Raw genomic sequence first — 14507 nt, forward strand, 5'->3', positions numbered from 1 at the left:
GGGGGAAATTTCAATCAGATACTGAGGGACTTGAGGTGTAATGACCTGGGGGTGTGTGCGAGGGGGCTGACGCCCAGGCAGTTAGCTCTTTACATCCTCTTTGCACAGAGTTCTTTTTTTTCTTTGTTTGTTTGGTTTTTTTGTTGTTTGTTTTTCGAGACAGGGTCTCTCTGTGTAGCCTTGGCTGTTCTGGACTCACTTTGTAGACCAGGCTAGCCTTGAACTCACAGCGATCCACCTGCTTCTGCCTCCCGAGTGCTAGGATTAAAAGTGTGTGTCACCACACCCAGCATGGAAACTTTTTTGTTTTTTGTTTTTCGAGACAGGGTTTCTCTGTGTAGCCTTGGCTGTCCTAGACTCACTTTATAGACCAGGCTAGCCTTGAACTTACATGGATCTCCCTGCCTCTGCCTCCTGAGTGCTGGGATTAAAGGCATGTGCCACCACAGCCTGGAGTGGGAACTTTATTATTTTTTTAAAGAGATTTGTTTATTTATTTACTTATTTATTATGTATACAGTGCTCTGCCTGCTTGTACCCCTGCAGGCCAGAAGAGGGCATCAGATCACATTGTAGATGGTTGCGAGCCACCATGTGGTTGTTGGGAATTGAACTCAGGACCTTTAGAAGAACAGATAGTGTTCTTAGATGCTGAGCCATCTCTCCAACCCTTTAAAAAGGTTTGTTGCGGGGCTGGAGAGATGGCTCAGAGGTTAAGAGCACTTTCTGTTCTTCCAAAGGTCCTGAGTTCAATTCTCAGCAAGCACATGGTGCCTTACAACTATCTGTAAAGAAATCTGGTGCCCTTTCTGGTGTGCAGGTGTACATGCAGGCAGAATACTTGTATATATAATAAATAAATAAATCTTGAAAAATTTGTTGCTGGGCAGAGTGGTGTACCCCTGTAATCCCAGCACTTGGGAGGCAGAAGCAGGTGGATCTTTGTGAGTTCGAGGCCAGCCTGGTGAGTCCAGGACAGCCAAAAGTTCATAGAAAAACCCTGTCTTGGGAAAAAAAAAAAAGAAATCTGTTCATTTTACATACACGGGTGTTTTGCTTGCATGTATGGCTATCACATGCATGCAGTGCCCAAGGGAGCCAGAAGGGGGCACTGGATCCCCTAGGACTGGAGCCTCAGAGGGTTGTGTGCTGTCGCTGGGTGCTGGGAACGGAGCCTATAGGTCCTCTGTGAGAGCAGCGGGTGCTTCTCACTGCCGAGCAGTCTCCAGCCCTCCGCCCCTGGGGCTCAGCTTTCACACAGGTGCTGGGAATCTGAACTCGGGTCCTCACGGTGCACAGCAGCAAGCACCTCACACGTTAGCCATCTCTCCACGGCCCCGACTGTGTTTACCGCTACGCGGATAACAGTGCTCCGGGTATCGCTTTATCACTAGGATGGCTCGCGCCAAGCTCAGTCCAACCTGACTTTCCTGTCAATCCTGCGGGAACCGTACCAGGAGCTGGCGTTCCTGAAGCCGAAGGACATCTCTGACAAGCTCCCGCGGCTGATCAGCCTCATCCGCATCATCTGGGTCAACTCCCCCCACTACAACACTCGGGAGAGACTGACCTCCCTGTTCCGGAAGGTGTGTAGGCGCAGAGCACATGGGTGAGGTGGGTGGCCATGCTGGTAGGGCTCAGGCTCCCTGACACCAATACCGCTCTGCTCTCTCGCTCGGATGGACGCAGTCTTTAGAGCTGAGCCTTTCTTTTTGTTTGTTTGTTTCTTTTTTTAAGATTTATTTATTTTTTGGTTTTTCAAGACAGGGTTTCTCTGTGTAGCTTGGCTGTCCTGGACTCACTTTGTGGACCAGGCTGGCCTCAAACTCACATCGATCTGCCTGCCTCTGCCTCCCAAATGCTGGGATTAAGGGCGTGCGCCACGCCCAGCTCTAAAGATTTATTACATTTTACATATACAGTCCTCTACCTGCACATACACCTGCAGGCCAGAAGAGGGCACCAGATCACATTATAGTGAGCCACCATGTGGTTGCTGGGAATTGAACTCAGGCCCTCTGGAAGAGCAGCCAGTGCTCTTAACCTCTGAGCCATCTCTCCAGGCCCTCTTCTCCTTTCTCAAGATGGATTTTTTGGTGGGGTTTGTGAAGATTGATTCAGGAAGGAAGTCAGTTCCTGGGGAGTGTGTCACCAGGAATGGTCGAGTCAGAGTTTGTCCAGGGAGACAAAGGGGGGCGGAGGGTCGCTGAAGCCAGCCTGACTGCAGAGCTGGTCTGAGAGCAGAGGTTACGGCAAGTGTGACATGGAGTGAGATGGGCTTCAGGAGCCAGGCGCCCAAGCACCGCTACAGAGGTTCGGAAAAGGGAGGGGTGGGCAGGAGGCTGACCGAGGCTGCCGGGCCCCCTCTGCAGATGAGTAACGAGATCATCCGCCTGTGCTGTCACTCCATCTCTCTGGACCGAATCTTTGAGGGCTATGTCACTTCCAGCAAGAAGGACCTGCAAGGCTGCATTTCTTGTTGTCACGCTTGGAAGGATCACTACCTCAGTGCTGTACAGATGCATACTCAGTACGTGGGGCCCCCACACCCGTGTTTACCCTTGACAGTACGATGCCCCCCCCCCAATACTCCTGCATACCCTTGCCGTTCCTGCAGAGGTCAGGTGCTGAGCCTTCATTACCTCCCCTTCTGTGGATTACATTGTTTTAGACCTCAGAGTATCTACCCCCAAGCCAAGCTTCTGTTTGAATGCACATGTTCTGGCTCCCGGCCCTGAGGCCTCCTTACAGCCTCTTCCAGGCCCCTCCAGCGGCCCTCTGTCCTCCGCGGTCACGCCCTCTGAAAGGCCACCTTCTAGAACTAGAGGCTGACCCCTCTGTGGTTCTGCTTACCTTGGTCTCTTCTCTCAAGGCCAAGGAAACTACTTCTCAGGGTCTCCTTTCCAAGTCCAGGCTCACAGGGTCTAGCTTTGCACGCAGACAGGCAACTGCGCATTCCGATTCAGCCCACCTTCGCCTTCTTGCAGGTTCTCCAGTCGGGGCTGGGTTCTAGACCAGACCAGCATATTTGCTCAGGTAGATGCCTTTGTACAGCGCTGCAAAGACCTGATTGAGGTAGGGAGATTGCCTGCGGGGGCTGGGGGGGGGGTGTGGCGGGGAAATCAAAAGCCCACAGCAGACCCTCAAGTGTCCTGTGTGGAGCCCAGCAGGTGGGGCAGAGTCTAACCCTGGGGGCTGGAGAGATGGCTCAGAGGTTAAGATGCTGAGTTCAATTCCCAGCAACTACATGGTGGCTCACAACCATCTATAGTGTGATCTGATGCCCTCTTCTGGCCTGTAGGGGAACATGCAGGCAGAGTACTGTATACATAATAAATAAATCTTTAAAAAAAAAAAAAAAAAGAGTAACCCTGAGCCAGGTTCAGTGGTGATGCCTTTAATCCCAGCACTTAGGAGGCAGAGGCAGGCAGATCACTGTGAGTTCAAGGCCAGCCTGGTCTACAAATCAAGTCCAGGGCCTGGAGAGATGGCTCAGAGGTTATGAGCACTGGTTGCTCTTCCAAAAGTCCTGAGTTCAATTCCCAGCAACCACATGATGGCTCACAACCACCTAGAAGGAGATCTGGTGCCCTCTTCTGGCATACAGCTGTACATGCAGGCAAAACATGTACATAATCTTTAAAAACAAAAAACAGCTGGGTGTGGCGGCTACACAGAGAGACCCTGTCTCAAAAAACCAACCAAACCAAACCAAACAAACAAACAACCCCCCCCCAAAAAAACAAAAAAACAAAGCTAGTCCAGGACAGCCAAGGAGACACAGAGAAACCCTGTTTCAAAAAACAAACAAACAAACAAAACCAAGAGTCTAACCCTGGAGCTTGGCACGCGGCTCTTGGGCGGGCGTGTCCTCCTCGCTCCATCTCTTTCTTCTTGGTTTTAATCTGTTGTCACTGCCCAAGCATCTCACACCTCATTCTGCAGCTGAAGTCCACTCGAGGGCTCTCCATCCTGACGGTCCTCTCTAGCTCACAGATGTGTGAGGGTGAATCACAGAGCTCGGCTGCCTGGGTTCAGAAGACAGAGCGGAGCCCTCACGCCGATCTCCTTGTAGGTGTGCGAGTGTCAGTACCACTTTGCCCGTTGGGAAGATGGCAAGCAGGGGACTCTTCCCTGCTTCTTCGGTGCCCAGGGGCCACAGATCACACGGAACTTGCTAGAGATTGAGGACATCTTTCACAAGAATCTGCAGACGCTGAGAGCCGTTCGCGGGGGCATCCTGGACGTCAAGAACACCTCTTGGCATGAGGACTACAACAAGTGAGGGCTCGCGGGCTCCGCGCCAGGCGGCGGGCTCCGCGCTCAAAGGCCACATTGGAAACCCCAGGAGTTGGGTGGCAGAGGCAGGAAGATAGCAAGTTGAAGGCCAAGGGACAGCTTAAGGGTGGGTTTGACGAGGTGGGAGCAAGAGAGAGCACCAGGGACGGAGGTGGTTGGTCAGGCTCTAGAATCCAGAGTGTACCTTTCAGGACACTGGACAGATGTCCTGAAAATCTATACCAGTGGCCAGGCGTGGTGGCGCACGCCTTTGATCCCAGCACTCGGGAGGCAGAGGCAGGCGGATCGAGGCCAGCCTGGTCTACAAAGCAAGTCCAGGACATTCAAGGCTAACACAAAGAGACCCTGTCTTGAAACCCGCCCCTCCTCCCCCCAAAAAACTACACTGGTGGGTGCCCGTGGGTTCATATCCAGGGGTAAGGCTAAGGACCCACTTCATGGCGTAAAGCTCTTGGTCACATGGGACGTAGTCGGGAGGCAGGTCAGTCAGGCACTCTCATCTCTCTGCCTCTCTGACCTTGCAGATTCCGTGCTGGGGTCAAGGATCTGGAGGTGATGACCCAGAACTTGATCACCTCAGCCTTCGAGTTAGTTCGGGATGTTGAGCATGGAGTGCTGCTTTTGGACACTTTCCACAGGCTGGCTACTCGGGAGGTGCGACCCCCGAACCCTCCCACCCCAGGGCGCCTCTCTCTCTCTCTCTCTCTCTCTCTCTCTCTGTGTGTGTGTGTGTGTGTTCTTCTGCGATAAGGGGCTGAGGGACCCGCCTCCAGGGAGCGTGCCGTCTCACTCCTTAGGCCATCATGCGCACCTATGAGAAGAAGGCTGTTGATCTCTACATGCTGTTCAACAGTGAACTAGCCCTGGTGAACCGTGAGCTGAACAAGAAATGGCCGTACCTGGAGCCGTACATGGCTCAGTATTCCGGACAGGCCCACTGGGTGCGGATCCTTCGGAGGCGTATCGACAGAGTCATGAATGTAAGTGCCTCTTCTAAACCGTCTTCAGTGAGACAGCAAAGTGTGCTGGCTGCGTACAGCCTGGGGGAGGGGGGCAGGGGGGACAGGGGGAGGGGGGCAGGGGGAAGGGGGAGGGGAGGGGGGAGGGGGCAGGGGGGACAGGGGGGCACGGTGGTCCAGACTCAGTTACCTTGGCAAGCGTGGTTTGGTTTGCAGAGGTGGCAGGACTGGCTGGGGACTTTTGTGTCAGGATGGGGAAAGGATGCGCGGCAGCATCTGGGGAGACAGAGTGACAGAGCAGGGAGGGCAATACCTGCTGCCCCACAGGCCTGGGCCGTCAAAGCCCGCGCTCTGGAAGACCAGGAGCAAAGGATCAAGGAGCGGGGAAGGGTTTTTCTTGTTTGCTTTTGAGACAGGGTTTCTCTGTGTAGACCTGGCTGCCCTAGAATTTACTCTGAAGACCAGGCTGGCCTTGATCTCAGAGGTCTGCCTCTGCCTCTCGGGTGCTAGGATCAAAGGCATGTGCCGCCACCACTAGGTGTGTCTGTGTGGTTTAAAAACAACAATTTTTGTGCTAGGCGTGGTGGAGTGTGCTTGCAATCCTAGCACTTGGGGTGCTGAGGCCGGCAGGCTGTGAGTCCAGGCTAACCTGAGCTACACAGTGAGAACCTTCCTAATTTAAAACCAAAGTCTTGGGGGAGGTAAGGTGGCGATGTCAGAGCACCTTACTTGCTATCCCTGATTTATTCTGAGAGAGAGTGAGGGGTCCTGGAGGAGGCGCCTGGACTGAGGTGGCCTGAGCAGCAAGGCCAGCTGTGGTTTGCCTTTCCTGCCAGCTGTTCTTTGGGAGTGCACTCTATTTTTTTCTCCCCAAAACAGGATTTCTCTGTGTAGCCCTGGCTGTCCTGGACTCTCTTTGTAGACCAGGCTGGCCTCTAACTCACAGGGATCCACCTGCCTCTGCCTCTCGAGTGCTGGCATTACAGGCGTGCGCCACCTCGCCCGGCTCACTCTACGCTCATGTGTTCACACTGAGTCTCCTCAGTGTGCTTGCTTCTTCCCGTCTGGTCCTGTCCTCCCTCCAGCTCAGCAGCTCAGTCTCCTCCTGGGGGCTGAGGGCGGCCATGTGTACCCATCTGTATAACAGGCTCCTGTCTGCTCCTCCCCCCAGTGCCTCTCTGGCGCCCACTTCCTGCCCCACATCGGGACCGGGGAGGAGACGGTGCACACCTATCAGCAGATGGTTCAAGCCATCGATGAACTGGTTCGAAAGACCTTCCAAGAGTGGACAGCAACGCTGGACAAGGACAGCATTCGGTGGCTGGATACGCCACTGCTACGGATTAGCCAGGAGAAAGCGGGCATGCTGGATGTCAACTTTGACAAGTACAGGACACCCCCCCCCCACCCCCCACCCCCCCCCCCATGCCGGTTTCCTCTCATTCTCCCAAGAACTTAACTCCCATCCTGGGTCCCCTCCCCAACCCTATCTTTCCTGCTGGCTAGATTTTTGTTGTTGTTTTTGTTATTTTCAAGACAGTGTAGCCCTGACTGTCCTGGAATTCACTCTGTAGACCAGGCTGGCCTTGAACTCAGAGATCCGCCTGCCTCTGCCTCCCCAGTGCTGGGACTAAAGGCGTGCGCCACCACACCAGGTAGCTATCACTCCTTAATTGTAGCTTTACTTAGATTGGGACTGAGGTATTAGGTTCAATTCTCAGTACTAAGAAAAAAAAGTCAGTTCACAGCTTATTTATTTATTTATTTTGTTTTTTCAAGACAGGGTCTCTCTGTGTTAGCCTTGGCTGTCTTGGACTTGCTTTGTAGAGTAGGCTGGCCTCGAACTCACGGAGATCCACCTGCCTCTGCCTCCTGAGTGCTGGGATTAAAATTGTGCACCACCACGCCCAGCTCACAGCTTATTTAAAGTAAACAAGAAAACAGACAACAACCAACCGTGGTTTTAACAAATCACCCATGTACTCAACTAGTGATGTCACTATTCTGCCACTAGATGGCTGTGACGGTCCAGCTAAACCGGCTCACCCTGCTCTCTAGTCTGGGCTTTCCTAAGGCGGCCCTCTCCCCTGCAGCTTTAAAACAGAGACATCTTTTTAGTGTCACTTTAAAAAGTAGCTAGATGCCAGGCGTGGTGGCGCACACCTTTAGTTCCAGCACTCGGGAGGCAAAGACAGGCGGATCACTGTGAATTCGAGGCCAGCAAGTGAGTCTAGGCCAAAACCAAAAAAAAAAGGTTCATTAATTAGTACGAATATACAGTGAGTTCCAGGTGTGGTGGCTCACTCTTAGACTCCTAGTACAGGAAACCGAGGCAAGAGAGTTTCATACTGGGACTAGGAACTAAGGCAGGCACAGAGGATGGCCCTGTCTTCAGGGGCCACACTGTCATTTTGTGGGTCACAGTTAACCCAAGAGCAGAAAAGATGAGAGCCAGGGGCAGGGGTGAGAGGGGTGGGGGGGGGCGGGGGGGGGCGGGGGCGGGGGTGTCTGTGAGGCATCTGTCTTCAGGGACTGTGAGTCTTGTGGTGACAGCAGGAGACAGTCGTACGTGGTGGGCTGGGCTCTCCTGCGCTGTGGTGAGAGCCGTTCCTGAGCTCTAAGGCTCTGGTTCTCGTGTTGGCTTTAGCTCATAACGTCTGTGTTTGCTGGACAAAGGCGCAGAGGGAACATGGAGGTCCAGGACAAACAGGGCTGTGTCTGTGCAGGACAAGTGAAGGTACCTGAGCAGGCAGAGGTGACACACAGAAAAGACAGCCAAGGGCAGCAAAGGGAGGGAGGTGCAGGCATGGGGGAGGGGGGAGGGCGTGGGAACAGTAGGCGCCACACAGAGGAGGAGCAGTGAGGAAGAAGACTGAGGTTTGGGATGTTTGCTCAGGGACAGGTGCCCATGAGCTCTGGCGAGGCTCTTGGTTCTGTAGCTGTGGTACAAGGTAGGGTCAAAAAGAGCCGTAAAGTTGCCTCTTATGGCTGGAGAGGTGCTCAGCAGAGGCCCTGGTTTCGGGCAAGGTGGTGCATGCCTCCAATCCCAGCACTTAGGAGGCCGGGTCACCATGTTCCAGGCCAGGTGTAGCCTTGGCTGTCCTGGACTCACTTTGTAGACCAGGCTGGTCTTGAGCTCACAGGGATCCGCCTGCCTCTGCCTCCTGAGGGCTGGGATTAAAGGCGTGGGCCACCACTGCCTGGCCCCTACTAGTTACATGTTTATATAAACAAATAGTTTAATTGGTTATAACATTTGTAGGGACATAATAGGGCTGATTTTTCCCCCCCCCCCCCGAAACAATGTTTCTCTGTGTAACCTTGGGTGTCTTGGTAACCTTGGGTGGTCTACTCACTTTGTAGACCAGGCTGGCCTTGAACTCACAGAGATCCAGACTGCCTCTGCTTCCCACATGCTGGGATTAAATTCATACGCCACCACTGCCTGGCTTAGGGCTGAGTCTTAAAATGTAATCTCTGTTAAGCCAGATATGTAGCTATGCTAGAGGGTCTCCCTAACAGACAGTCTTGGGCTAATATGATGTGAGCACGCTTGGTCACTATTTGTCCTTTGTTCATAAACTACAGGATGGTAGAGCCAGTGAGATGGCACCGACACTAAAGGTGCTGCCAGCGTGATGACCGTAGCGCCATCTCTGCAACTCAAGTAGGGGGGAGGAGAGAGCTGACTTACACACACACACACACACACACACACACACACACACACACACACACACACAATATATCTGAAAAATTACACTCATAATGCCACCAAAACTTTAAAAAAAAATAAGGGACTATATTCCAACCATTAAATGTTCCTTCCTTAAGTTGTTGAGGTCAGGGAGTGAGTGAGTCCCTCGCTGTGAGCTGTGCTGTCTAGGACGGGGAATGAGATGTGTGGTGCCGGCTGGGACCACCTGCTGGGACCACCTGCTGGGGCCACCTGCTGGGGCCACCTGCTGGGGCCACCTGCTGGGGCCAGCAGCCCCCTCCCCCGCCCCCACTGCGCTTTTTACATCTGTTTGTATGTGGAGCATGTGTGGCGGTCAGAGGAGACTTGTGGGAGTTGGGTCTACGCTGTGGCTCCCAGGATTCGAGCTCAGTGGTCAGGCTCAGTGGCAAGGGCGGCACCAGCAGCCGTGACAGCAGGGGAGTGTCTCCCTGACCCCACCTGAACTGCCCTTCACATTCTCTTTATATTTGTGCCTCACAAAAAGGCCTTGCTACGTTATTTATGGCCGAGATTTATCTGAAACTCAGACAACTGCTAAGTGTTTCTTCCAAACAGAAGAAGTCCGTTTCCGTTGTATTCTAGAGGAATGTAAGGTACCTTACGTCTTGTGATTTTGGGATAAAATTGCCTCAACTCAGTAAATAATAGATAAGAAAGAAGAGAAATCCCCTGAGCTGATTAAACCCATAAAGAAATTGGAGGCTGTTTCAGCTCCCACACTTAGCAGCACCCCCAGAGGTGTAGATAGCTTCATCAGGCTCACTCTTCATGCTAAGGTCTGGCTGCAGCTCTGAAATCAGCATTCCCTGGACAGTCCTCAGCATTACCTGCCCGTTAGTCCCGGAGCCAGGCCCTAAATAGCATTTATGTTGCCCAGCAAAGGGCCTTTCCCACCTCGGATCACAAATATTTGGACTCTGAAACCCAAATGGGCTTTTAGCACATTTTATGGCAGAGCAGCCTCACAGATTGCACTTAGCGCAAACGTGTTCCAGATGTCCTCTGTGCCCTGGTTGTCACCCTGTGGCAGGAGGGCGGACCATCCCCAGACCAGGAAGGGACACCGTGCCTGCCGCTGGTGTGTCCCTCTGCTCGTCCCCATTCTAACCATGTCTGCTCACCCTGGGCCATCAGCACTGCCCTCAGCTGGTCTCACTTTGCTACGTCTGTTGTATGTTTGGGGCTACATTATAAAATAGTTTGTTTTTAAAAATAATCATTTCTCCTTTTTTTTTTTTTTTTGAGACAGGGTTTCTCTGTGTAGCCTTGGCTGTCCTGCACTTACTTTGTAGACCAGGCTGGCCTTGAACTCACAGAAGTCTACTTGCCTCTGCCTCCCAACCACCATGCTGCTGGCCGTGTGTGTGTGTGTGTGTGTGTGTGTGTGTGTGTGTGTGTGTGTGTGTGTAAGATTTATTTATTCAAAGCGAGTCTAGGATAGCCATGGCTACACAGAGAAACCCTGTCTCGAAAAACCAAAACCAAAAAACCCAAGATCTATTTATTTATTATGTATACAGTGTTCTGCCTGCATGTACACCTGCAGGCCAGGAGAGGGCGCCAGATCTCATTATAGATGGTTGTGAGCCACCATGTGGTTGCTGGGAATTGAACTCAGGACCTCTGGAAGAGCAGTCAGTGCTCTTAAGCGCTGAGCCATCTCTCCAGCTCCCGGCTTGTATATTCTTAAATAGATTGAAAACAAGTTGACCTAATCTTGTTAGTTTATTTATTTTTGTACAGTGCTAGAGATCAAACCTAGGGCTGTGTACAATCTAGGCAGGATCCCAGGAACCCCATCCAGCCACTCGGAGCTGCTATCTTTATCATAGAAAAAGAGTCTCTCAGCAGATTCTATTTTGGGATTCACTCTGCTGGCTTGTTCATGTGCACGGACCAAGCTGCTGTAATGATTGTCCTCATTACTCTTTTTTTTTTCTTTCCGATTTTCCTAGCTATTTTTTGATATGTATTTCTCATAAAAATTTCCAAATAATTTGTTTAGTTCCCAAAATAGTCACATTCCTATTTTTATTAGACTATGGGTTAGGTTAAATTTATAGGTTAAGTTTAAAATATTGAAAATCTTTATGATTTTGAGTATTTTTGTCTAAAAATAGCACTCTCCTTTTCATATATATCTTGCTTTTTTCTTACAAGCCATTTTTTAGTATATACAAATAATTTCTGATGATCTTATTTTGCTTTGCCACTGCTCTTTTCCTACATAACAATGTCTATCTGATACTTTAAAAAATTTTTTTGGGGGGTTTTGAGACAGGGTTTTCTGTGTAGCCCTGCCTGTCCTGGAACTCTGACTAGACTAGGCTGGCTTAGAACTCAGAGATCCACCTGCCTCTGCCTCCGGAGTACGGGGATTATAGGCGTACACCACCCCCCTCATCTTAGTATGTGTATACGTGTTTTTTATGTGTGTGCTTGAAGTCAGAAGAAAATATAGAATCTCCCAGAACCGGGGTTACAGAGGCTCCTTAGCTGCCGTGTGGGTGCTCGGCATCAGACCTGGGCTCTCTCAAGAACAGTTACTTCTCTTTACCACTCAGCCATTTTTTTCCACCCTAAGAATATGTTTTTATTATAAAATATATTATACACACAGAGACATGCGTAAAACTTGCGTGTTCAGCCAGGTGTGGTGGCGCACGTCTTTAATCCCAGCACTCAGGAGGCAGAAGCAGGAGAATCTCTGTGAGTTCCAGTCCAGCCTGGTCTACAAAGTGAGTCCAGGACAGTCAGAGCTGTTATACAGAGCAACCCTGTCTCAAAAAATCAAAATCAAAATCAAAAGGAAAAAGAAAAGGAATTGACATTGTTGTCCTTTTTTTTTTTTTTTTTTTTTTTGTTTTTTTTGGTTTTTTGAGACAGGGTTTCTCTGTGTAGCCTTGGCTGTCCTGGACTCGCTTTGTAGACCAGGCTGGCCTCGAACTCACAGCGATCCACCTGCCTCTGCCTCCCGAGTGCTGGGATTAAAGGCGTGCGCCACCACGCCCGGCTATGTTGGCCTGTTTTGTAATAGTCAGAAAATGTAGCCATGTGAGGTCCATTCCTGTACAGTGATGACTGCGGCTCCAGCCCTCTAGATAAAGTACAGCCTCTAGCTTGGGCCAGGTTTCTGTTGCCATTTATAGTGGCATTGGAGATACACAGTGCTTGGATAGAACTGAATTCCTGAGCTTTGCTTTACAAAAACAAAAGAAGCAGCCTGGTGTGGTGGCGCAGGCCTTTAATCCCAGCACTCAGGAGGCAGAGACAGGCAGGTCGCTGTGAGTTCGGAGCCAGCCTGGACTAATAAGAGAGTCCGGGACAGCCAAGGCTACACAGATAAAACCCTGTCTCAAAAAACCCAACCCAACCAAAATTAAAACAAAAACAAAAAACAAAAAGTTAGCAGTATGCAGGGCATTGGAAAGGGAGGCGGTGGGAGGGCACGCATGTGGTCTTTGGTCTGTGTGTAATGTGAGTCGTGCTTTCTTTAGTGCTTGCCCTGTGCGCTGTGTTCCTGTCTGATGTCCTCCTGTGTGCTGTGTTCCTGTCTGATGTCCTCCTGTGTGCTGTGTTCCTGTCTGATGTCTCCCTGTGTGCTGTGTCCCTGTCTGATGTCTCCCTGTGTGCTGTGTTCCTGTCTGATGTCTCCCTGTGTGCTGTGTTCCTGTCTGATGTCCTCCTGTGTGCTGTGTTCCTGTCTGATGTTCTCCTGTGTGCTGTGTCCCTGTCTGATGTCTCCCTGTGTGCTGTGTTCCTGTCTGATGTCCTCCTGGAACAGTCTTCTTCCTTGGAGGTTGCTCTCTCCTGGGGCAGCATCAGTTTTTACAATGATTTCTTTTATCTGTGGACACATTTGAGTTTGAGATGCCTGTGGACCAGGAGGTAGTGGTGCACGCCTTTAATCCCAGCACTTGGGAGGCAGAGGCAGGTGGATCGCTGTGAGTTCGAGGCCAGCCTGGTCTACAAAGCCAGTCTAGGACAGCCAAGGCTACACAGATAAACCATCTCAGAAAAACCAAAATAAAGAGAGAGAGAGAGAGAGAGAGAGAGAGAGAGAGAGAGAGAGAGAGAGAGAGAGAGAGATGGGGGGGGGAGAAGCCTGTGGGACAAAGCAAGGAAAGAGGTGTGTAGACAGCTGGACAGTCTAGAGCTCAGCTGGGCTCACCGGGGAGTTGGTCAGCTGTAGAGGCAGGCGAAGCTATGGGAGAGGAGAGTGTGTTGCTCAGTCTGGGAAAATGACTGGAAATGCAGAACCAGGAGTCCCCACTTAAAGGGGCCACAGAGGCAGCTGAGTCTTTAATGTACTTGAGTGAAGTGACCCCCAAGGTACTAGATAGGACAATTTCTACTGAAGAGAAGCTCAAAGGGGCGAACTGTGGGGAAAGAGTGGCCCAAGGAACGTGGAGTGTTTGCTATGATAGTAAAACCTACAGAGCTGGCCTGGAGCAGTGGCTGGGTGGTCAAGAAAGCCATCTGCTCTTCCAGAGAAGCTGGGTTCAGGTCTCTGCACTCATATGGCGTGTCACAACTGTCTGCAGCTATATGTCTGGGGGACCCGGTGCCCTCTTCTGGCCTCCCAGACATGGTCCCTAGATATACATGCAGGCAGAGCAGCTTCACATTTTCTAAGAGCCCACATGGAGGTCAGGGAATATAAGGCCAAGAAGCTGTGAAGTCTCTGTGCTGTGTGGATGGAGCTATGGGAATTCTCAGTGAGTCCACTGAGGGGTAGGGGTGGAGTTTGGCGGCAGGACTGGGAATGGGGCCCCGCCCTTGGCACGAGGATGGCAGGGAAGAAAGGGCAGAAGGCAGGGCCTGTACAATTAAGAGTTAAGGGAACATAGTTTTATTACTTTTTTTTTTTAGATTATAGAATTTAGGTCATGTTCCTAATGGTGGAAAGGAGCTAGTCTGTGTCGGGCGTGGTGGCTGTGGCTGGAGAGTGGCTCCTGAGGGAGGACAGGGCTACAGGACAGAGCCCCAGGGGACAGGGCTACAGGACAGAGCCCCAGGGGACATTAGTGCAGAAAGAGGAGGGACTCCGAGGTCAAAAAAACGTGAAGGAAGCCTTGTCACCAGACAGGTGTCACGAGACAGGTCACACAGTCTAGAGCAGGAAGCAGGGGCCGTCCTCACCACAGGCTCTTCTGCTGGGGGAAGAGTGGGATTTACACACGGTACCTTGAAGAAAATGTAGTTGTTAAAGACTCCCCCTCCCACCCCACCTAGTGTGGGGGCGCACGCCTGTAATCCCAGCACTCAGGAGGCAGAGGCAGGCAGATCTATGTGAGTTCAAGGCCGGCCTGGTCTACAAATTGAGTTCCAGGACAGCCAGAGATGTTGCACAGAGAAACCCTGTGGCGGTGGGGGGAGAGAGAAAGCCTTTCTTGACTTCAAGCCTGTTCCCCACATTGTATTCTGTCAGATTCAGGGTATCTGGTTTTACATTGAGGTCTGTGACCCATTTGAAGTTGGGTTTTGTGCAGGACGATAGATAATGGGTC

The 14507-nt window shown here is 51.4% G+C and overlaps 1 protein-coding gene across 1 annotated transcript in view; it reads left to right on the top strand.

The window, feature by feature from the left end:
- Window positions 1-14507, top strand: part of DNAH2 (dynein axonemal heavy chain 2) — a 115548-nt gene that overhangs the window by 24885 nt on the left and 76156 nt on the right. The window contains 7 exon segments of the mRNA XM_084763330.1: window positions 1395-1586; window positions 2373-2530; window positions 2988-3075; window positions 4076-4281; window positions 4824-4953; window positions 5097-5279; window positions 6430-6644. Coding sequence (XP_084619456.1) covers window positions 1395-1586; window positions 2373-2530; window positions 2988-3075; window positions 4076-4281; window positions 4824-4953; window positions 5097-5279; window positions 6430-6644 — 1172 coding nt within the window.

This window comes from Acomys minous, assembly GCF_964271855.1.
Source record: "Acomys minous genome assembly, chromosome: 16".
NCBI classification, from domain to species: Eukaryota; Metazoa; Chordata; class Mammalia; order Rodentia; family Muridae; genus Acomys; species Acomys minous.